Below are 24,414 nucleotides of genomic sequence, written 5' to 3' on the forward strand. Positions count from 1 at the left end.
AGAGGAGGGGTGAGTGGTGAAGCTGAGGTGTCAGATGGGGGCTCAGGAGCTCCCCATCCTGCACGGGCTTCCTCCAAGACCTTGGGTTAATGACCAAACATATGTGTCTCAGATCCTTGTTTGTATATGGAAGTGCCACTTCCCTGTTTTCAGGAGCACTGTGAATGTTGGCTCTCAGGATGCTTTCCCACACTGATGTGGGGTTTGAGTAGTCAGAGTGCACTGGCTGGCTGAGTGATACTATAGATAGGTTGAAGCAGCTTCCCATTTTATGTCTGAACACCTAAACCACATGAAAGTGGCTTCAGGTGGCAGATTTTTGTTGTGGGACACCCAAGTCAGGTACTTTCTTAAAAATGGTCCCTATCAATTTTTTTTTTCAGAGTGTCAGCTACAGTTTTAGTTTCAGGAGACCTCTAAAAATCTGCCTCTCTTATTTCATTTTAGACATTTCCCTGTAGAAACGTGTGCAGAAACTGAAGGAACATGTTCCAATTTTACAAAAGAGCTGTGGGTATATGTGCTAATTTGTGTGGGATCTGCAGCCATCCTTAGAACAGAGTTGCTCTGTTCTTGCACTGGGTGGCCGTATGCTCCCTGTAATTCATCTGTTCGCACTCTCCCACCCTCAGCTGTCACACAGACACACATATGTATATGTACAGATATGACTGTCTCTTCCCTGGTGCAAAACTTAGTTTTGTACTGTGTAGAGAAAAAGGCTACAGTTTCACTGCACCATTTTCCTTTTCAACTGTTGTAGCAATGCACTCAAATTCTATCTCATATTTACTGGTTCATCAATTGACACATACTGTTTTCATTGCAGTGACATATAAATAGTAAATATTTGCATTAGACAAAAGCCATACAATAAATCATGCATATAACTGTTGTTTTAAAATGTATTAGTTTTTAATCCATGTGATGTTCAATATGTATTAAGGATCTCCTAAGAACAGAAACAGAAAAAAAATAGCAATTTACTCACTTAATTATGTTAGAAATTCATGTCTTACCTGCTGTAAGAAGAAATAAAGGTTTAGCATTCCAGTAAAAGTATCAAAAAGCTGTAAAAGTTGCTTGACCATGATAATGTGAAAATTGACTACAAAATCATGGGCATTTGCAATTTTCCTTGCAATTCATTAATGCTGCAGCTTCCAGTGTTCCAGTGCTCTCGTGCGTGGAAAAGATCTGCGTCAAATGGTTGGATGCCCAGCCTGTTTGAAAAAAATCCTATTGATTAAGATCTAATAATACTTCCCATCCTGGAGATTCTTCATTTGTGCAATTTTGCGAATGCAGCAGAACATGCAATAACAATATGTCCATATTGCTTTTGCGTTTATGACAAATACTTTGCTCCAATCCTTTTACTTTTTTTTTCCCCATGCACAGGTTAAGTGCTTGCTACAGCAAAACTTCTTCACTTTTCTACCTTAGACAATATATTTAATGAACTTTATCTGTATTGCATTGTTAAGGTCAAGGAGCTAGGAGCTAGTTCTAGATAGACAAGGGCTTTTACGAAAATGAAATCCTCAAAGAGTTGCTTCATCATGGGAAATCACTGCCAAATGTCATGTGAGCTCTTGCTTTCCTGGCACACACAATATAGAGAAACATTTTCATTTTTAGCATCTTGACATTCAACTTTTTGACTTCTAATGCTCCACTTTTTAGTATATGAATTTTTTAATTTCCCATTAAAATGCATTGTTATGAATTTGCTTATATTGAAATAACAGTTGAGATAATATAGAGATATAGATAATTAGAGGCTTAGATCATGTTGTACAGAAGCATCTTAATAAGATCAAATAAAAAGCTGTATTTTATTTTTAGCATAGTCTAATGTTTAATAATCTAAAGCTTAAAATCTGATGAATTGGCAATGATTTTGTGATTTGATATTCAGAAAGAATGCATCCTGAATACCAAATGAATGAAAGTTACTGTGGACTATAATTGCTACATTTTTTTCTTTTGACCTTGAAAACTGTGTTAGTTTAGTGTTTTTACACTGTTAACCTTGAAACACATTACTTGGAAAAACTGTGCTGAATGTTAGCAGGGCTTTTACTTGAGTTATCATAGGGGAGCAGTTTGAAGTTTATGGAAAGAAATTGTCTTCAAAATCTTCAAATAGCCTGCAAGTTTTGGTGATGACAGCCCTTTAAATTATCATTATCCTAAAAATGTCCTGTGCTAGTGAAGCCTCATATAGCTAAAAGGAAAAGCGACTGCAGAAAGGAGTGTAAGTAATACCAGGAGGATGGGGATGCCTAAGAAGCTGCTTACCAATCCCTTCTGTTGCCATGCAAACATGTCCTCACAAAATATCCTTGGTGCAGCATCATTTTGGTAGGTCAGGTAATCAGCTATGTGTAAAGATATACTTTTTATGTCAAGTAAACGCTCATGAGCCCAAATCTTATCCCCCTCTTTGCTGGTTGTTAGCAGGCAGCCAATGCACCAGTACAGAGTAAGGGTATATGAAAAAACATGCTTTGCACAGGGAGATTTTTCTCTGGAATAGACAGAGGTATAAGTCAGAGACAACAGCCTAGTGTTTTCATTTTTTGTCTTTACTGAGTGGGTAGCTACACTGTAAACTGCACATTCATTACTTGCACTGGAAAAAAAATCCTAAGAGATTTCAGGAACGTTAGATTCTGATCACTTGTATTTTAAGGGAGCAGAAGAATATGTAAGCAACTTCTGCTTAGGATCATCTGAAAATATAATTAATTTTATGATAAATCTAACAGAAACCTAATGTTTTAGATAGGATTTTAAAGACTTTGGCTTCACTCATCCCCTTCAAATCATTGTGGTCTCTGTTTCAGATTGTCTCCAATGCCTGTGTTAAAATTCAAGGCATCCATAAGGCACATATCCTCCTGACCTAGTGCTGTAGTTATGATGATGCATAAAATAAATCATTGCAATTACTGAGGCAGTCTCAAGCACTTAGTAACTCAGGCAATTGCTTCTTGAAACATGACTGAACTGAAGAAAGGATCATTAGTTATTTCCCTGGAGTACTTGGATATTGTAACCCTCTCCACAGGGTTCTATTAAGGAGTTAAGGCCTGGCCATTTGTTCACACATCTCATTTTGTCTTTCTGTTACTCAAATGCTCTGTGACATCTGGTGAATTCCAGAGCGTCTCTCTTCTTCACCCATGGCATCTCCTTACCTGTCAAAGTTCAGGTCAAATAGCAAGTGGCCAGCCACGTGGAAAGGAAGAGCCCAGCAATGACAAAGTAAACAGGTTTAAGAAGTCATTTCTGGAAGGACTTATGAGATAGGGTGAATTTATGAGATGCATGACATAAAAATAGTTTCCTGAGTAAGGAGAAAGAAGTTGGTTAGATGAGATCTCAAAGTTATACATGAAAAAGAGGTCAAACCTGTAGAAAGCTGTATAAGTTGTTTAAAGCCATGAAGGTCAGGAAGGAATTAAAGCTGGAAATGGGGGAAGGGAAGCCAGGATCAGAGATATGGGAGAGTTTCCATATATCTTGGGTGGCATAATAGGTGTTGGCAGTGTCTAGGTAGTCTGTACTATGCAATCTGAAAGTAATGGGATGTGATGAGAGGAAGAGAATGGGATCAGAAGATATGTGTCAGTGGACAGTTGTATCCCCCAGTGGAGCCTTTGTTGGCTGAAGAAACTCCTGGGCATACAAGGGTATATCAGAAGCTGTCAAGTGGCATCACAGTGTGGCTCTCACTCTCTCTAGGTAACACCAGGTTGCTCAAGAGGTCAAGAAGGAGGAGATACTTTGAAGGAGGAAAAAGGGAGCGACTCAAGGGAGATTATTGGGGAACCTGGTGTCGGTGCTGCTCCTCATGGTGAATTAAAGGGATAGGGAATGAGCATGATAGTGGGCTGAAGAAGAGCTAGAAAAGGGTAGCAGGGAAGTACAGTAAAAGCCCAATGACTGATGGATGGGCTGAAACTTTATGGATGGGACTGGCAGTAGAGCAATATGGTTTGAGGGGGTTGTTCTGGAGAGAGCTGTCCTCTCTCCTGGGGAGGAAGAGAGGCCCTCTCAGGGAGAGGTGGTGTGTTAGATGATAGCATCAGAGCCCAGCAAGACATGCAGCAGCCTGGTTCAGGGTTGATTCAAGGGTAGATCAGATGTCCTTGTTTTGGAGGCAGCAACATCCCTCAGAAGGGAGGGGCAGATGGCTGGAGGCAGTAACAGCTCCCACGGCCCCAGCGAGATGTGCTGCTGCATGTTTGGCAGCCTTCATGCTGTCAGGAAGGCTTTTTTTCCTAGTGCTGTTGTGAATAGTCTTCTGATGCAAGGGTACAAAGTGAGCTTGAGAGGCACGCTGTCATTTGCAAGGTTTCATGGTATTGATTGAGGCAAATCCTAGCAAAACATTCAACATTTGATCTTTTTTTTTCCTCAATATTTCTTCCTATTCTAATGGTTAGATCTGGTTAAATCTCCCTGAGCAAAAATAACATTTTGGATTACTTCCATTAACTTTTTTTTGCAGAAGAGACAGTGAAATCTGGACTATGCCACACTTCTGCGCATGTTCCTCCCCAAAGGAACTGTTCCTTGTGGAGGAGACCACACAAGCACACAGATGAGTGTTTACTCAAGATGCCCTGCATCTCATTGCAGATACCATGTGATTTAACAGTTGCCATGGTAACGATGCATTTTTCATTCCATAACTTGAATAAATGTTGAGATTGTCCTTGGTATAACTAACTTATCTCCCTTTTAAAGTTGGCCATGATTGTATTATCTAAAGAAAGCAGAGAGGAGACTCCCAACATTCATGCTGAATTTTTAGAGCATGTAGGCAGTTAAGAAGTAGGTACATGACTCCATCTGGAACAAAATAAAAGTAAAGCAATATGTGATTATTTAAAATCATAAAATGGGAGAAATATTAAATTGTACTTCATTATATGGTGTCATTGTATATGTTTCTGTAATTTTTATTTTTTGTGACACTTTTCTTCAATACATGAAATTTTAATTAAATTTATCATTTTATAGGATTATTCTTTATGTAGGCATGCAACAAAGCACTTTTCTTCTTTTTCCTTACTGTAATCTTGGAATAAAATTTCTTTATTTCTTGTGTGCTATAACAATCACTTTTGAATTGTTGCTGAAAACAGCTGGTTGTTAACCCCTCTTTCCTACCTGCCTTATTCTGTAATGTTTTCCTTTTGCTAAACGTGGATGACAAATATTGTACCAAACCAGAAAATCCTTTAATTTTCTCCTGTGCATGTAATGTTAGAAAACAGCATCCGTATAGAAGCAGCCTGATTTTTCTCATTTCTATAGTTGATTATTTGTTGACATCAGCGAGTATTTTGTCCTGCATGATAAATGCAGAATCAACTCTCCTGCTATTAGGTGGAAGAAGTAAGTTTTATTTTTCCTTCTAACTCCTTTTTCCTTTCCTTTTTGGCAGCTTTATTGCATGTTCTATGCATTGCTATCTACCTAGGATCTGTTATCAAGACTGTGAGTGATTAGCGGCTTATCTATCTGTGAATGATTTAGATTCATGAATTAATTAGCAAGGAAAGAACCATTAGAAAGCATTAATAGAAAGACTGGTGATCTCAGACTATTGCAGGGCGAGTTAAAACTGTCATCCAAACCCAAGAAAATTGGAGCCATTGTGATTCATGCTTTTTTCAAAAGAAATCGCTGCGTTATATCTAACTTAGCTGAAAACAACCACCAAGCCACAAGATATAAATTCTACTTTGTGATTTTGTGACAACTACTGTTGGTCTATAAGTTAAATAAATTGTTTTGATTTTAAACATTAGCTTTGGATTTTTTTTTTTACTCCTTTACTCAGTGCTTTTTCACACTAGCTGTTTGAAGACCGTGTTAAATGTCAGTGCATTTGAGAGAGTTTGATTCTGGAGTTCTTGAGAATGAGATTGAGCTTTATATAGTATTCTCAGTTTTAAGGGTTTATCTTAAGCCTTTTGTGAGACCAGAACCAGCTCCTGACCTTTGCTGAGTACTTAGCTGCATCCTTCTGTGAGCATAATGCTTCCACAAAAAGATATATGCCTTACAGTGATAAATGTAATGAGCAGCACCTCAGTTTAATAGGCAAGTTTTAATCTTCCTAGTTTGTAATTATGGCTTATAATGTGAATAGCATACATATTTTAATTTTATTTTTATTAGAGTGGTGGCATTGGCAGCACTGAGAGGTCCTATGGACATAAGTTAAGAGACAAAGGTTTCTCTAATAGACAGTAAGTGGATAAGTCAGTTTTTTTAAATAATGTTTTGCTACACACCAAGTATAAATTGGAGTGAAAGGTAAAGAAAGGAATCAGCAATCTTGTCTGTTTGACTTAGAAGTTGTATGCATCCAGAATTGGTAATTAGAGCAATATAAGGCTGACAGTGTCATATATTTACTGCCATCTGTCCTCAATTCCTTCAGGAGACCTTATTTATCGCTGCTTCCATTATAAAGGTTCTAAGGCCTTTGTACATGTGTCCTTACCAAGGTGAATATTAGTCTACATTAATAAATTAAATCCACTAATGTTAGTGAGCTGTATTCTGTAGTTTTCATTCTTGAGTGAAAACTGTATGGGGGCTGCCAGAGAAATCAAGTTCCAGCCCTGTTAGATGTTAATCAAGTTGTTATCTATTTCCTCTTATATTCCAGTAATTTCTAGAATTTCACCCTTTTGATATTAAGATTATTCTCAAGTATAACTTCTGTATATCTACACAATCATCTTCCATTGTATTTTCCCTGACCTATATGGTAATAGTAATATGTGTTTTCGATCCTGGGGTATTTGGGTTAAGTCTGCAATCCTTCTTGAATCCTTGGCACTCTTCCCTCCCCTTCCTGGACAAAGCATAAGTCCTGCAATTTTTATATCATCTCCCTCTTGCTTTTCACTGTAGTTAAGGCTTGACCTACTGTCACTGACATCATGGAAGACACTGTTTCAGTGTTTTCCAGTGTATCCCCCAGGTAACTGGAGTATTGAACTGTTGTTTCATCTACATACTCCTATTCTATTCTTTTCTATGCTATGCTATGCTATGCTATTAACAAAGGAGATACTTGCATCTAGTGTTTGCATTTTTGTCCTGTAGGAAACTTTACATTCTTGGGAAGAAAAAAGTTGCAATTCTGATTCTGGTGAAAATAATACAATTGCAAAACTCTCTTAGGGCAGAAATACAGATTGAATTTTCCTGACACTTACCTTGGGACCTGGACCTCCAGGCCTGTGGAGCTCCTGGGTGGCAGGGGATGCAGAAGCCCTGCCAGCCTGGGGTGGGCAGTATGTCCAGGCAGTGGGGGAAGCCCAGCAGGCTGCTTTCTGTTCAAACTGACATGTTCTGGCATGGTTTCAGTGAATGTAGTAGTGAATCCATATTTTTTCAGTAAAAGAAAAAAAGTTACATTGGAAAATTTGCAATCAGCTCCACATCCCACCACATTAATTGCAAGGCCACTGGAAGGGATGGTTGGCATCTGCCCCTTTTGTTCTACAGTCATGTTAATTTGCCCTGGTGTGGTGCAGGTTTTTCTAGAAATACAGATGCTCTGAGCCTGCAATTCTTCCATATACTGGTATTTTTCAAGTAAGTGCTTTCCTGCCAGCTGTGAGAGAATGATAACAATATTAATACCACCCTCACGTCTTTTCTCTCTCTCTCTCTCTCTCTCTCTCTCCACTCCCTCCTCCTTTTTTTTTCCTTCTGCTTTTGTACTGTTACAGAGAGAAGGCCTCCTCAGTTGTCCTTGCCAAGGTGGTAGCTCTCTGTCAGGCTGTCACACTTACCCACTAATAGCTATGAAGAGTGTGTGCTCCAAGAAAGGGAAAACCAAAATGCATAGCCTTCAATTGTTTTAAGAAGACATTTTTCATTATCTGACAGAATTGTGGAGTGTTAAGGTTATGATAACATTGCTTCAGTGGTTGTGATACCAGTAATGGGTTTTTTTATATTGTTTTAGAAATTGTACCCTTTTCCCTGTGTTAAAAGTATTACTTCCTTTCATTAAAGCCCTATCCTTAAAGTGTTCTCACCCTAAATACATTTGGAGGAAATTTGGGGGCCAATCAGGGGTATGGTCAATTTGTTCTCCATTTAGGGCATTCTTGCAGCTAACCTGCTATGCCATGGCCAACACTGTGTCTTCATCTGTACTGCAGCATGGCACTATCGAAGTGTGCCAAAGGAAGTGTAAACCAGGATTCCCATTTCAGTTGAGGATTTTATGCTTCTGTTGTTTTCCAAAGAACATTAAAGGTTTTTTCCTTTTTAACTGTAAACTTTCCAGTGGTTGTACTCAAAGGTCTTTTCCAACATAAATGATTCTATGATTCTGTGAAAAGCTGCATGAGGTTCCTCTTTTCTCACTTCCTTTGTCTTTCTGTAACTACACAAACTTTTTTCACGTTTTTAAGTGCCTGCAAAATGAATCCCTAACCTCACTTGCCATGGGACCCTTGCTTGGGAACATCACACAACTGAGCTTTATTTTTTTGCCCTAGGACCTAACTGCAGCCTTTCTGCTCACATAAGGACCCGTATTTAGCAGTGCCCTATTCCCATGAGCGGTTTCTTTCTTCTTAGTAATAGGGAAAGCAGAAATAATCCTACTCTCAGCAGTTTTGGGATTACAGGCAAAAATTGAGTTCCTTGATGTATGACTGTGTAGGGATATTAATCTTTTCCCTGATGCCTGTTGTCTGTCATCTCTGTCTTACCAGCAGTGTCCTTTTGACCCCTCTACAAGGATAACTTGTTATTAACGTTGCCTTTGCTGCGGATACTCAGTATGCAGATGACAGCACCAACAGTTTTTCTAAAAGGGCTTGTTCTGTGCATTATCAGATGCAATATTCAAAATTGGCTTCAGCAACAAAGGATTTTGATTTTTTTTTTCCATGTTGTGGCTTGTGCTCATTTCACCGCAATTTGCAAAGTTGATAAATGCAGGGAAGGTTGTGTTGAGCCGAATGTCGGCTTTTCGTTGTGCATCTCTGAGAGTGATAGCTCAGTGTGAGACCACTAGGAAGTTTCAGTACAATCCCTGGGTGCCTTTTGCTGAAGGAGGTGGTGGTCAAAAAATTTAGAGTGTTTTATGGTTTTACAGCCCGGTCAGAAGTTATTGAGAAATCACTGTGTGAGGCATTAGTTGATTTTTGTTTCTACCGGTATACTGTGAATTAGCCCATGTTTATGAAAGTGGATTTAACAACTGAAGAGAAAAACAAAAATATTAGAGTACAAAAACGAACTGGACAAAAGATGACATGAGAAAAAATAATAAAATATGTCTGTCCTATGAGCTGTATTTTATAGTGGAATAAAATAACACAGTCTTCTGTAAGATTTTTTTTTTATTATTCTTAAGAAAAGCTGCTCTTGATGGTCCTGCAGTCCTGTAAGGTAATTTTTCCCTTGAAATTTGGAAAAAGTGGTGATCATGCAACTACAAAACAGGCAGCTCACTGAAAACATTTTGTGTTGTGATATTTTAAATAGAGGTAGAGTAGTAACTATTTTTTTATTTACATTTTTCTGTAATAAAGAGAGGGTAACCACTGCAGAAAAAAAATACCAGTCTCCTCTTTATATAGTTGGATTAAGCTGTGCTGGTAACTACGAAATGCTTTTGTCCTCTTGTAGTTGAAAGAAAATCAAACATCTTAATGCAGGTTTTGGTTTCTCTTGCAATGCTGTGAAATACAGTAACATATTCTGAGATGGATTATCCACAGAGATCAGAGATATTGTTGTCCATCTCCACGTTAATTGTGATCTGTTCCTTTCCATTTTCTTGTCAAATGAGGAGGAATAGCCTGCAAAGAATAGTCATTTTCGTATATCTGTTTGTACTTTGGTGACTTTAAATCTAATTTTGCAATTTCCACAATAACGGATTCCAGGGAAAAAGCATAGTGAAGTGTAAGCAGGTCTTTAGTCCTGATGGATGCAGTCTGAAAGAGTATCTTATAGAAAGAGCTGTTAATAGAATGTTGCATTTTGTTAGTTTTTTTAACTTTCTATCATGTTTGCAATATAAATATGTTTATATTTTATAGCCAGGGCTCATCTTTGTCTATTGCTAGCATTGGCAAATGTGTCACATCATAAGACTTCATTTTCCGTTGCTTCTAAGAGTTGTTGCATCTTATCTGTTCATTCTGAAAGGTGTCTGCTTCAGCCTATTTAATTTTCTAATGAAAAAATGCAGCCAACATGGTTCAGACGCAGCTAGGAGTGAAGTTAGGGGTAAATATGTTTTGCTATGTTAAAAAAAATTCTGGCAGCAGTTCTCTGAGAAGCTCTTACGCCCTTATATTTCTGAAGTAGGATCTGAAATCCCTTTGGGGAAGAGTCTTTGGTTTTTTGCCATCTTCATAAATATTTGCCCAAATCTGACCCAAGTTAGAGGCCAAAAAATGCAGTTTGTACAAGCTCTCTAAAGAGTTTCTAGAGCTTTGAGGTTAATAGTTGAAGGCTCTGTGAGCTCTGAGCATGCTTCAGCCTGAGCTGCAAAGGGTTTTCTTTACAGCTGTACCTCTTGGCTGTTACAACCAGATCTGCTTGTAGGATATAATGAGCCTGGATGGAGGTGTAACTATCACTTTTGGTGTGTCCAATCTAGTTCTCATTCTCTCAGTGTCACACCTCAGAGGCAGGTGCTTCCAGCGTTTGCAATCGGTACAGCAGGGTCCCAACAGACAAGCACCTTTTGTCTTACCTTGGACCCAGTCTCAGAGTGAAGTTTTAACATAGGCTGAACAAGGCAGAGGTGTTTGGGCAGAGCAGCAAGACATAGCAAAAAAACCAAAAACCAAGAAACCCCCAAAAAATTAGAAGTGGTTTTTTTGAAGAAACTACATAAAGAATACCAGCCATTTTTTTCCAGTTTTTGGGCTTGACCTTTCTGTCTTCTTCATGTTCTTGTAATTCTTCTTTTGCATGGGTAATATACACCAGAGATTGATTATAACATCCAAGCAAAAAGACACCTGCCCAGCAAAACGATCAGTCTTTGGAAATGAGGATCTTGTTATTTTGAGGCTTTTGTCCAGCTTTGTCACCTATTGGAGCACTTTCCCTGCACAGCAGTGGAAGCTTCTCTACGCTTGTACTTCTGAGCCCTCTTCCCAACTCTGCTCATGTATTTTACACCATTTGCATGGAAATATTCGTGTGCACAGGGAAACTCCATGGATTCATTGAAGGGAGCAGTCTTCTCTTTAGAACACAAACAACCCTTGGAATCATTTTCCCATACCTCTCAAGGGCATGACCTGGCACCAGCATGAAAAGACATAGAGGCAGAAGTGATCAGCCTTATCTGATTGTGTTGAGTCAGTTTTACCAAATTATGCTATGAAAACAAAATGTTCCTGCCCTCCATAGCTCATAGATGAGGCAACTTCTTTGTTATTTGATGTGATTTTGAAGCAGTCAGCCTGTGTAAAGTTGGCTTTGTTGCATGTCGTCCAAAGAAGATTCTCTTTGCCTTTGCTTTGCTTGGTTGTTTGGCAGCAGGAAAATCTGTCTGCAGACTGGATTTTCCATGCTCCATTAAGTTTATAGGTGCCTTATAGGTTATCTCTTAGTTGTTGTATTACTTTTTTATCCATTTAAACCAGCAATATGGGAGTCTCTCTGGATGTGGGGTTTGCTGGAGTAGCTGTGTGTCTGGTCTCTTTTTTAAAAAAAGCAGGTGAAGAGATATTGGACAAAAGTTCTGTCATTGGGAAATGCATAGTGTGCATTGCTGCTTAGGGGTGTTCCAACCTTACGTACTTCAGTAATGGGTAAGACAGATAAAGAAATAAATCCTTGCACAGGTGTTCTGTCCTGTGGAGAAATTATGTGAAAATGTGTTTTCTTTTCAGTGAAGCAGGCTTATGAATATACTGTCTGTTGCAGAGCATACTGGGTTTTTTTCTGTTGGAAAGCTGTTGGAAAATACAACATTTTTCAATGCTATTTTGAGCAGTGGAGGTTTCTCATAGGAAGAGGAGAGGCAGTGCATTCTGGATGTCCATTCCTCTTTTAATTACTTAAAAGGCCAAACTCAAGAATTCAAGGAACACAGAAATATCCCTGACTGATACCAAAGTTACTGGTTGCTTTGGCCAGAGATTGGATTCTTCCCTGCCAACTGCAAATAACCCTGAAAGCTAATGCCTTCCATAAGGAAGCTGGCACGCTGTGGCTGTTTTCAACACTGCATATGTACCTCTGCTTTCTTATGCCCCTGTGGTAATTCAGAGGGTCATATTCCTGCTCATGCAAAGCATAACTTCCACAAGTTGAGGCCCGCTAAGCAAGGACTTCCAGCTGTTTCATTCCTATAAGCATATAAATATTTATACCACCCCAGGGTTCCTTTCATGCTGAAAATAAAGGTAGCACTTGTCTTCTGTTAAAATATATTACCCAGGAGATAAATGGCTTACCTCAGTGTTAGGAAGATGGATGAGAGGAGTGGAAAATTGGCCATAATATTGGTTGGAAGATCCACAGAGTCCAGAGGGCCTTGCTGTTTACTTGAAACTCCTGCTGGGAACTGACATAGAGGTTGATAGTGCTGTGTTTAGCTATCAACAGATGATTAATTAAAAGCTGTAATAAATGTGAAATATAATGGTTGACAGATGCAGAGCTAGCTAAATTTTCTAGTGATGGGTAATGTGCACCAGGGATTGATTACAACATCCAAGCAGGATGTGAATGGTGCTTTTGAAGGGACAGCTGAGACAGGGAGAGTCTGCACAAGGCCACATGCAAAGTGAGACAGCGATTCAACTCTGTGGCGTCTCTGGTGCTCTGCCCCTTCCTGTACTACCTCTGTGAAAGCACAAGTCCAAATGTATTCTGATCCAGGCTACTGAGAGTCATTTCCTACCCTCTGCACTGGAGTGAAATAAATGTCAGATAGGCAGTGTGGGGGGCTCAAAGCTGAGGTGCTGGTGTAGCATCACCTGAGTGAACTGTGATTCTGCTGTTGATCTGGAGCATGACCAGTGGTAGCCTCTCTGCCTCAATTCATCTGCCCAGCCATAAAATGAGAGAGGTGGTAACGCTGAGCCGCTGTGACCCCGCGTGGCCAGCACAGGTTGCAGGTGTAAAGGTCTGAAAAAGTGCTGTGAGGCTTCATTATTAATTGAAAATGTGATGAGAATGTCTCGAGTCAGTGTGCTGACTTCTAGGGACTTAGCTAGGATGCTGCCTTGCTCTTCAGTACACACTGCTTATCACTTGGGGGCCCCTTGCATCCTCCTTCTCATCTGCCACTGTATTTAGATGGAGCATGCTGAGAGCAGCCTGGTTTTCTTACAGCAAGAATTAATTATTTCACAGACCATTCCAGATTCTGATAAATGAAGCGTGCCTTGATGTCATTTTAGAGTAATACCTGTAGTTAAATCAGAACTTGTGAAAATACATAGGACATGTCTTTGTGTTTTGCTTTGTTCAGGTTAGTTGTTGTGGTTTATGATATGACTAAAGGGCCTGACTGAACATAAAAATAACTCCTGCAGAAGTGGGAGTTTATTGAAATAATAATAATTCCCTTAAATTTTTTTCAATATAAGATAGCAAAATTAAGAAATTCTCTATCCCTCTCCTTTTTTTTGGCAAGTATTTATTATAGGTAATAAAAATCCAAATTGAACCTGACTGGCCTTAGCTTTGCACAATTTTTGTCTTTCCTGATAAAATAGGTTGATTTTTCTCTTCTTTGAAATTGCTAAAACAGGCAAGGACAAGAGGAAGATCCTTATGAAAATTTCACCATTGGGGCACTTTATGCTGTTAATTCACAAAGAAGTACCCAAAAGGTTTTTTGAAAATGTTTCTGCTTAGTGAAATGCTGAAGGGGAAACACCGTCATCCAGAACAACCATTGTTAATGCCCTTTCAGTGTGAGAGCTTTCACCCTCCCAGTGCTCCCTGTTGACTTGCTGCCAGCTGCTCATGTATGTAATGTATATGGGTGTGCTTAAAATCCATTCCCATCTATGTGGAAATAGATGGTTTGTACGAATACAGCACCATACATCACATATATGCTCCATATGTGCTGCAGTTTGGAATGTCAGTGAGCACAGGGCTATTTTAGAGGATGCCAGAGAAAGGAAAGAGAAATGGAGCAATTTATTTCTTTGGATAAATCTCCCTGTTACTGAATTGCTTTAATGCTGTGTCTGTTTCTTGTTCTTCTTCTCCTCTTTTGCTGTTTCTTTCATTGCAGTTTTTCAAATATGTAGGCAACAAAAAACCATGGCCAGTGGAATGGAAGGTTACAATTATGTATCCGTATTCCTGTAATGCGGCTGCTCAGTAATGTCTCCTGGGAGTGTTACAATGAATATCTGACATTAATTGGCTCAGTACCTGTACGTCTGACCTTGTAGAAATTTACTAGATCAATTCTACATTGTTGTTTACTGATAAAGAAAACTTTTTCAGGGCAGAGACTGCATCTTCACGTCTGCCACAGTGAGAACCAGAAGTAGCAGTCAGATTTACCGGGTCTTAGAATAAGAAATGAAAGAATAGAAAAAGGACTCATAAAGCGATTTCTCTCCCTTGTTTTGCCAAGACAGATCTGTTCCTCATCAATTTTTAGCCCACTTGAAGTCTTTCTCACTGCTGGACCTACTCTTGATGCACAAATGCTGTTTTCTGTCCTTTGAGTAGTACACCTATTGCTTTCAAAGGTGTGTTTGACATACTGAACGATATAACTAAACCAGGTCAGAATTAGAGGAACAGCACCTGGATTTACTCGCACTGCAACAGCTGCCTCTTTTGTTTCGCTCACCCTCCGGTGACTAAATCTGCCAGGAGGATCTAGCAGAGCGCTGGGAGCCGCTATTTGGCAGCCGCCGTGTTTCAATGCGCCCTGCTCAGTCAGCAACAACCTCTCATCTCCCGCACTGCTCAGTCAGCTGGCTTTGCCTGCACTGGGGATGCGGGCTGCGTGTGCACAAATGGATGATGGTTCAGCTCCATTCTGTTTGAGGGAGCACGGAGGGAGAAAGTTAGTGCCCAAACTGCAGCTTAGCCAAGATTCACACCCGGGACAGTCACTGGGCTGACCTTTCTGTGAGGGTGTTTGTTTCCCGAGTTAAAAAGTTGTTGAAAAGAAGGGAGATCTGTACATGGAGTATTTTAGGAGATTCTCAGAGGAACACATTGCATGCCTGTTCCGCTGGTTTTATTGCCTTTATTGAAGTACAGAAGGTGTATTCTGCCTCTGTGCTACGGGCGTGCTCGGGAGCACTTGCCACTTTCAGACTATTGTTACCTGTCCTCTGCTTTATTTGATCGGAAGGGAATTAAAAAAGCCACCACGCTGGGGACACAGAAACCCGCATAGTCAAAGCCCCTCTCCCACCCCCACTGGCTTCTGTGAATTAAAATCCAACACAGGGAGCCCAGTGCTGCTCACAAAGGGGAGCCCGTTCCTCCTCTCTGCCCCGCGGTGTAAAGAGCCCCCTCCCCAGTTTAGGCCTCCGGCAGCGGTTCCCCCCGGTTGGAGCCCGCGGCGGGACAGCAGCCGCAGCCCCAGCCCCGACCCCGGCGGGCACTGACCGCGCTCTCTCTGTCGCTTTCCCCCCCCTGCGCACGGAAGGCGGACGATGGAGGCGGCGGCGAGCGGGCGCGGGAGGCGGCCGGCGCGGCGCTGGTGCTGCGGAAGGTGTGGTCACGCAGCCCGGCCCCCGAGCGGCGCGGGAGGTAAGGCTTCCGCGGCTCCGGGCGTGCGGGGCTGGGCCGGCCGGGCCGGGCTCGGCGGCGGCGGCGGGCGGGGCGGTGGCCCGCGGCCCCCGGCAGGGCGATGGCCCCCGGGGAGCGCGCCTAGGGCACGGGGCGGCGGGCGCGGCGGGAGCGGGGCGCCATGGGCAGCGGCAGGGTGCGGGTGCCGGAGGCGCTGGGGGGTCGCGGCGGGGAGCGGCCGCTGCCCACCTTCGACGTGCCTTACTTCAAGTACATCGACGAGGAGGACGAGGAGGATGAGTGGAGCAGCCGCTCGCAGTCCTCTACCGAGGATGACTCCGGGGACTCTCTGCTTTCTGACAGATACGTGGTGGTGTCAGGGACGCCGGAGAAGATTTTGGAGCATCTCCTCAGCGACCTGCACTTGGAAGCCGCCCAGGACAAAGAGACGGGTAAGGAGCGAGCCTGTCGGGGAGGCGGAGGAGGCCGGGGAGCGTGTGTCCCCGGCCCCGGGCGGGAATGGGGGAGAGGTGCCGGTGCCGGTGCTGGCAGAGCGGGGCGGGCCGAGGGTCGCTGCCGGGCACCGCCGGCCGCAAGCCGCTGCCAGCCTGATGTGCAGCCCGGGGCGATGCGAGGAACCCGTGAGCGCGGCGCGGCAGCCGGGAGGTGGCGGAGCGAGGCGCCGGCCCCGGGGCAGGAGCACCGTCGTTACCGGAGCCGCTCGGCAGATGCGAGCACAGCAGCAACTCGGGCCGGTCTACGTTCGGCTTTGGCTGCCGCCTGGGTAGCGCAAGCTGTGGCGGGCTTTGTACAGCACCCATGTCTCTGCAGGCAGGGCTGCCATCCCTCGTAGCCTGCAGCTATTGATCAGGATACTTGCAGTGCACCTCACCTACTGACAAGCTACTCGTATTGACACCACCCCAGTACTTTGACACAACTGCTTCATAGAAACGGCTTATAGCCCAGGGCACAGCATATCGCCCGATGCTCTACTTGCATGTCTTCAATCAGAGAGTAGTTTATTCCAGCCTCGAGCAATTATTCTATAGGTCGGGCTACTTGACATGCAGTTTAATATTCAGCTGGATTTCTTGGCAGTATGCGCAGCCTGCTGTCACCAGGAGCTCATGGAGTTTATCAGAAGTGCCTGTAACCTGCAATTCATAGATAGTTTTAATGAAAGCACCCAGGCTGGTGAGACTTTTGGAGGTCCCAAATACCGAAGAGGAGGGCAGATGGCTGTCTGTGGAGCTGTGCATTTGGTCGTCCCCAATAGGGTTAAAATGCATACTCCTGCTGCCTGTATATATCTTTCTCTACAAATGAGATTACTGAGAATAAACACACTTTAATCCTTTTAAGTGTCTGAAATTATAAATGACATCTGTGATTCCCAGAGGAATGTCTCAGAACAAGTCATTAGTTTAATGTGGGACAATAGGCATATTCCTAGTGCTGATGTGTCAATGCCCTGAAGAAACATGTAGAGTGTCTGCCGGTGATATTATTACGGTGTTCCTACTGCCGCTTTTGTCTGCCTGGACATTAATATTTAGTGCTGAGAGAGGCTGTGGTTGTTTTCCTTTCACAGATGCACTCAAACTAGTTCGAGTATAATTTACTTGAACCAGCTCATAGGTAGTGTAGTGAAGATCCTTCATTGACCTTTTAAGGTCAAATATTGAATCCAGAATAAGTTTACCCATTAATGTTTATCACACACAGACTGGGGGACATCAGCTCCCAGTCTTTATATTCTGTTTCATCTTATTTTATAAGCTCACAATCTTGCTGGAAAACAGTGAGAATTTCACTGGTGATATGCATTATATTTTAGTGTTTGTAAATGCAAAGCGCTCCTGACATAAAGCATTAGATACATCCTCCCGTGTGCTGCCTATTCTTTTTTTCTCTTTGGTCTCTCTCCCTCCCATCACGAAAGGCTGTTCATAAGCCTGGTCTTATTGTTAGTGAGAGGGGCTGGTAAACTGTTCTCAAAACAAATGCTAAACCACTGCCTGGTTGTCAGCAGATGGTAAAGTATTTAAAGGTTGATTAGCTTCCACTCACCTCTTCTGCCTTATCCTAACTCCTTTTAGAAAGAAACAATTAGGCTCTGCCCTGTAGCCAGGGACAGAAAAAAGTGGCTGTGCCTTCATTTTTTTGCCATCACAGAGATGTGTGCTAAACCTTGCCCGGCAGCTCTTCACCCCCTCAAGGGTAGCTTCTCATGCCATTTTCTTCTGATTTTATTAATCTGGTAATATAGAACTTCATCAGAATAAAAGACTTTGGGAGTTATGTTTCCCAGTGGTTTATGAGGAGGAGGCTCCTGTAATGGTTTTTATCAGTTTGTTTTGCAGACTCAGTGACATTTGGCATGAGGAAGTATGGGATGTTGACTGTACATATGTACATCTTTGTGTGTGCTTGGATTTACTGGTTTTTGTATTTTTTTCTAGTTCCAATCTGGCCCATCTTATATCAAGTTGCAGAGTTCCACAGGCTTGTATTTTAGCAGACCTAGCTTTGTGGAACAGAAAAGGACGATGTTGTACTCAGCTGCTGCTCCTGCTGTCTCTTTGCCAGTTCCGGGGTGAATTCCGTGGCCTCTCGCTTTCCCTGCAGCCCCCAATGGAGTTTGTTTATTTGTGTCTGTAAAGAACATGAGAAAGGGCTGTTCTTACATATGCTGACGCACAAGGGGCTGTTGTTCCGTTTGACCCTTTGCACTGTTTCCCAAGGAGGAATGCTCTGCATGTTTTCATTCCCACCTTTTGTATACCAAATCATAACTGCAGGCCTCTATGGTCGTTAACAAAAAACTCCGCTGACCTGGAGCTAGCATGGTCATGGAGCTAAACACTGACATGACTGAATGATACACCATGCATTGCTTCCAGCTATCCTCCCTTTTCTAGCCCAAGTCAGCAGGTACCACTTGCACTTGGAAGAGTAAAGGAAGCTTTGGGGCTGGTCTGGAATAAATTTAACTAGGGACCAGCCCAGGCCTTAAGGCTTCCTACAACTGCTGCTAAACCTGTAGCAAGGTACCTTAAGCACTCAGCTTAATAAACTCTGCTATAATAAACAGGTAGGGACCCAACCTGAAGATTTGTGCCATTGCCTGTGACGTGATAAAGCACTGTTATAGCAGCTGAGGACACTTGAAGAAGATGCTGCAATCTGCACAGCTAGACTAGTCTGTTGCTCAGGTGACTTCTGTAGGCAGGATGTCTTGAAAGCCTGAGGTTTGCAAGACTTTAGGCTTAACTCAATAGCTGTTTAATGACTGAGGGCTTTTTGTGATGACTGTGTCAGGGAGTACGTGCAAGATCTTGAGACATCACCTTAAATTTGGGCTTGCCACTAACAAAGGCTTTCTAACTTCCATCTCGAAGGAAGTTTTTGTCTCACTGAGTTATATATAATCGGTAATGTAATGTACCAATTACCAAGAACACTGTTCTTGTTCCCTACCATGAGATGGATGGAAATTTTAAATTTCTGTAATGAACTACTTTTCTGAGTCATCTCTCAGGTTGTTGAAATCAGTGGGGAATGTCTACTGAGTGTGTATTTTAGAGTGCAGTTTGAAGTTTTGAGAACTGAACAGAGTGAGACACTTCAAATATGTCAATATTGAGACAGAAAATGCAAGGCATACCTCCTGGGCTAATCCTCATCAAGGATGGGGATTTGAACAAGTAATCTCCAAGAGGCCAAATCTTAGTGTCTTAAGATCTCTAATCCCTTCCCATTGACTACAACATTTCTTTCAGATTTTCTGCAAAATCTTTTATTTCTTGGGCGTTAGCAGCATTTTCTTCTCTGGATATTATTCTGATGTAGTCTTCAGAGTATATTCTGACTGGTCTCTATTCAAACATACTATGTTGGCATGTGGTGGTTGCATTCAACATTTGGCAGCCTCTGGAATGACATAGTGATGATCACATTCACTGCTACTTCCCCAGGCCTGTCTGGATCCCTCAGATAGTTTCCTTCCATCTACTGGGCCACCTCTCTCAGGCAGCTTAAACAGAACATTGCCGAAGTAGAACATAATCTCCCTCATTGCATCTGCTGACACCACCTGTCTTTTATCTCCCTGCTGCGGGATTCATTTTAGAGGATGAGTACAGAGAAGAAGAGATTGATTTGTGAAGGTCTTTGAGAGCAAGAAGCAGTGGGAAATGGAGATCTAGAGAAAGGAAATGAGGAATGGTATGGCTGGAGCAACGTGACAGTGTCAGTCTTAACTGATGTATCTTTGTAGTGGACTGGGTGAAAGGGATTGTGGCAAGGAGGAGGCATGATATTTTTGTTAGGCTGTTGCAGACATTAGGATGGCAAATGATGGAAGACCTGGAGAAGGATTAAGGGTACAGAAAAAGAACAGATTCTCATGATGTAGCTAGAAGAGGTACAGAAGTATGGTCTGGATATCTTCAGAATAGGAAAAGAAAGGAGTAATAACCTTTGTGTCATGCTGTGTCACCTTATCTGGGACTGTGCATGATCCCTGGATTACTGGGAACTCTCCTCTGTCCCACAGAAGCAGTGTGACAGCTTATGATCCTAGGTTTAGGATCATAACAAAGTACCTAGGAGGGGCCTTCAGACCATATCCATTTGTCCTAGAAGTGCTAGGGTTACTAGTGTAAGGGTTACTTTTGTTTAGTACATTCTGTTTCTACACTTGCATCAATGACACTGCTTTGATGTTGGACCATGACACCTCTGTGGAACTGTACGTAACCTTGTATGAGAATGGTACTATCTTGCATGAACTGATCATAGTCAGCTGCTAAATGATGTTGCAAAAAAAATGGATATAGCTCTGCCTTTTTCAGGTGGCTGTATTTTATTTAATGATCCAAGAAAAAAAATCTGGTTGGTTTTTTATATCTTTTTTTTCTTAGCTACGATGGTTGTTGTTGGGTCTTTTGCTCACTACGCTATTTACTGATGATTAAAAGGTATTAAAAAATGTACTCCTGTGACTGACTGCCACATAGTCAACATAGGTTATCATCAGCATGTGGACTGATGTCAACAGGAATAAATATTTACTCAACACTTTGTGATCCTACCTTCCAGCTTTTAGGATAGATAGAACAAATGCCTGCTAACCCTTCCTCTTACCAGTCCTTTATAATGAAATGTTGTCGATCATAATTTTGAGGGATTTTATAAACTTTCCCACAAAGTTTTAGGAAAATTTGGTGAACTGAGTGGGCTAAATGCATATTACTGCTGTGTCCATAGGAGTGGATCAAAAGTTTACTGAAGTACATGAGTGTAAGCATTGCAGAAAAGCTAAAATAATAATATATCTCAATGATCAGTGTGAGAGAACCTGAGGAGGTTCTTGCAGAGGACCATTGCTTTGTGCAGTATGAGTCTAAACTATCTCAAATTGGAGTGTCAGTAGAAGTAGGTTTAGAATAAATCAATAAAATAAATAGTAACAAATCACCAGGATCACATATTATTCCCCAAAGACTTCTAAAGGAACTCTGATATGAAATTGCTGAACTCCTAACAGTGGTGTGTAATCTATCATATAAATCAGCTTGAGTGGCAGGGGAAGGTGGAAAATGTGATGCCAATTAAAAGAAATGGTTCTATTTGGGGAACATCGAAGTAATAAGGTTGTCATTTTACCAATACATTATTCCAGCATCAACTGGCGCTGTAGTCAAAAGAAGCAAATCAGCCTTTCCTGGCCACTCACTCTTGCCACTGCACTGGTACCTCTGTGCCTCTACAGCCTGTCGTGTGATTCTTAGCAGACCCAAGTACGGAGCTGGTTCTAGTTGATACTAACCTAGGAAATATTAAATCATTAGTTTTAAGATGGATCAGTCTCCTGATCCGCTTAATCTGTTAGTGACACAAAGTTTGCCCCTGATTCAGACGGCAGCAGGAAGTGGGAAATGCACAGGTGAGGACAGCAGGAGAGAAGGACTGGTGTCTTTAGCAGCTGGACTTGCTTGCAGGAGTTTGATTAGATGCAAAATTCCAGCATAAAGTTTTGCCTTTGTGCTGGGAAACTGGGTGGTAGTACAGTAAATGCAGAAGAAAGAAATGTATGCAGAAACATTGTACTGAAAAGAGAGAAACGTGGGGATTTTTTTTGCAGGCAGCTCAGATCTTTCGTATCCTGAAGAGCTGTTAAAGATATGAAGCAGTGTGAGGATATATACGGTCTGGTCTGCCTGTGTCTTATATTTCCAAAGAGCTTTTGATAAAGTCCCTTGCCAAAAGTCCTTAAAGAAACTTAAAGATTGTTTTGATAAGGAAGAAGATGCTTTTCAGGACTGATCATTACTTAAAAGAGAGAAAATTAAAGGTGAGAGTAAGTTGTTAGTGTTTAAAATGGAGGGAATTCGCCATTGGAGGCTGGGTGCTGCTGAGTGTGGAATGAAAATCTGAGGTAACATGATGTGCTGATGTTATTAAACAGTTGAGACTCTTGTGATAAAGCCTGGTTTCACCTTTGATGGCCTTGCAAGGTTGTATTCTTGTACACCCTGTTATCCCCACCTCTGTCTGTTTGAGTTGTGATAGATCAGGAAGCTGATCCAACTCAAAAATAGCCTCATGAAAGTAGTAAGAATAGGGCAGTGTAGAACTGGGAAAATGAGTTGGGAGTGGGTCCCTGCAAACTAGCCCTGTGGCTGAAGAAAGATGAAAGGAATAAAAATCTGCATGACTGCAGGATAAAATTGCAGATGGGATCCAAATTTGAAAAATGCAAAGTAATGCGTTTTCTACCATGGAAAAGAGGAAATCCTTATTATACATATTCAACAGAAGTGTCAAATTGGCTATTATCATGCAGAAAATAGGTCTTTGGAGGTAGTGTGGGTAGTTCTTGGAAATTTTTTGATAAGCATTGGTAAAAAAGCAAATGGTATTTGGGCTAATTAGGACAGAAGACAAGCAAGAACCATAGTTATAATATTGCAGAAATGTGTAATATGGTACGTATAATGTGGTTCCTCCTTCTCCCCCAGCTCAGAAAGGTTGAAAATGAAGTAAAGGGAAGCAGGGGTGATTAGAGTTATAGATTAAATACATCTAAGAATAAATAGTCTAGGTCTGGTCTTCATAGGAAGGCAACTTCGGTAAAGGAGGCATATAAGATCTATAGGACTGAATTGTGTGGGGAAGGTGACATGGAAAGATTGTTCATTGTTTCTTATAATATACCAAGTGTTTTGTAACACAGTGAAATTATTTGGTTTATAAATCATGAAGAGAAGTAATTTTCTGATATAATGGACAGCTAAACTGTGAAAGTCATTGTTGTGAGGATTTTGGAGAGGCCAAAGATTGGAAGGGTTTAAAAACAAATTAGGCAAAATCCTGGCAAAAACTTCATCACTGCAGTAATGTCGATACAACTTCCCATTTGGAAAATCTACACTGCCAGTTGCTGGAAGCTAAGAGGGTGTATCCTGGAAAGATAACTCTGTATTTGTCTTTTTCTTAGTTTATTTCTTCCCTGGGCATCCTCTGTTGGCTGCTGTCTGGGGGTCTTTGATCTGACCTGGTCTATCACATGCAGCACATTGCAGTTTGAAAGGAATTAATCAGAATCCAAAAATTATAATAAGATACTAGTTCTTTCAGGTAGGACAACTGAGTGAGTTATCAGTTCAGCTGGCAGCAGAGTGTGAAGAGTTTTCTGCTGAATGGCTTTGCAAGTGACATTGTGGGACCTGAAGCTGGGATAAGAGAAGCAGGAGCTCTAGGGATATCATGAAGTTGGGACCAAAGCTGCCGGCGCTGAACTGGCTTCTGCTCAAATGGGAAGATCTGACATCCTGTAGTTTTCCGCCTGTACATTGCCGCGTAACCCCTTCTCCTCAGCTATACTTGGTTTGACCTTGTTCCAAGCAGGTTTAGGTATCTTAGTAGGAATCCATTTTTTTCGTCTTTGATAGGATTATTTTCTGTCACAGTAGTGAGCTGAATCAGTTTGCAGAAGGAGCATCGTGTCTGGGTTTCGCTGCAGACAGTGTGTCACACGCTGCGGTGCCGAAGCTAATGGGAAATGCCAGTGAGGGGAATCTGTCTAAGATGCAGTCTTGCGTCAGGAGCTCAGACAGATTTTCTGAGAAATGAGGATGCAGAGCCTGAAAAGGGTTTACTTGCACTTGGGCACTAAAACTTGTTTGGGCAAACTTTTGGAAAGGCAAAGTCTGGGAATGCTGCTCCTGAATTGTCTCACCATTATATCCAATGACTGGGTAACCAGAGTCAGCATGGGGAATGATAAACATCCTTAGTGATTGGGACTATGTCTTCATGATCAGGACTGACTCTGTAGATACTGATGGTATTTTTTCAGTTCATCATCGCAAATACTTTTATGCTGTAGAAACACCTAGCAATTTAGACCCTTTCAGGGAGAGAAAGGAACTGAGGTAGCCATCAGACAAACACATGGTTTCGGGATGCCCAGCAGCACCTAGGCACCTAAATAAATGTTTTTGTACTCTGTGTAAGAATAGCTGGTAGAGCCCAAGTGTTTAGTGTTTTGTGTTTGAGTAAAATTTGCAGAAGAAAAAGCTACCTATTCTATATGACAGTCAATTAGATCATAGTATTCTTAGTTTCTCGGTCTTTTCTCTG

General features: G+C 41.7%; 1 protein-coding gene and 1 long non-coding RNA gene across 3 annotated transcripts in view; one reads left to right on the plus strand and one right to left on the minus strand.

Annotated features, from left to right (window-relative positions):
* Nucleotides 1-24,414, plus strand: part of RAPGEF5 (Rap guanine nucleotide exchange factor 5) — a 160,428-nt gene that overhangs the window by 79,081 nt on the left and 56,933 nt on the right. Inside the window, exons 10-11 of the mRNA XM_064675282.1 lie at nucleotides 15,680-15,783; nucleotides 16,126-16,214. Coding sequence (XP_064531352.1) covers nucleotides 15,680-15,783; nucleotides 16,126-16,214 — 193 coding nt within the window. The remainder of the gene's footprint in view (nucleotides 1-15,679; nucleotides 15,784-16,125; nucleotides 16,215-24,414) is intronic.
* LOC135424233 (uncharacterized) lies at nucleotides 8,296-15,729 on the minus strand. Of its 2 annotated transcripts, none has more exons than XR_010435122.1 (3): nucleotides 15,640-15,729; nucleotides 12,495-12,604; nucleotides 8,296-9,869 (listed from the first exon to the last, which is right to left on the minus strand). It is a non-coding gene; the product is annotated as an uncharacterized LOC135424233 (long non-coding RNA). The 2 variants fall into 2 exon arrangements; XR_010435123.1 differs by having other exon boundaries at nucleotides 8,296-11,889.

Source organism: Pseudopipra pipra, chromosome 1, assembly GCF_036250125.1.
Source record: "Pseudopipra pipra isolate bDixPip1 chromosome 1, bDixPip1.hap1, whole genome shotgun sequence".
Lineage (NCBI taxonomy): Eukaryota > Metazoa > Chordata > Aves > Passeriformes > Pipridae > Pseudopipra > Pseudopipra pipra.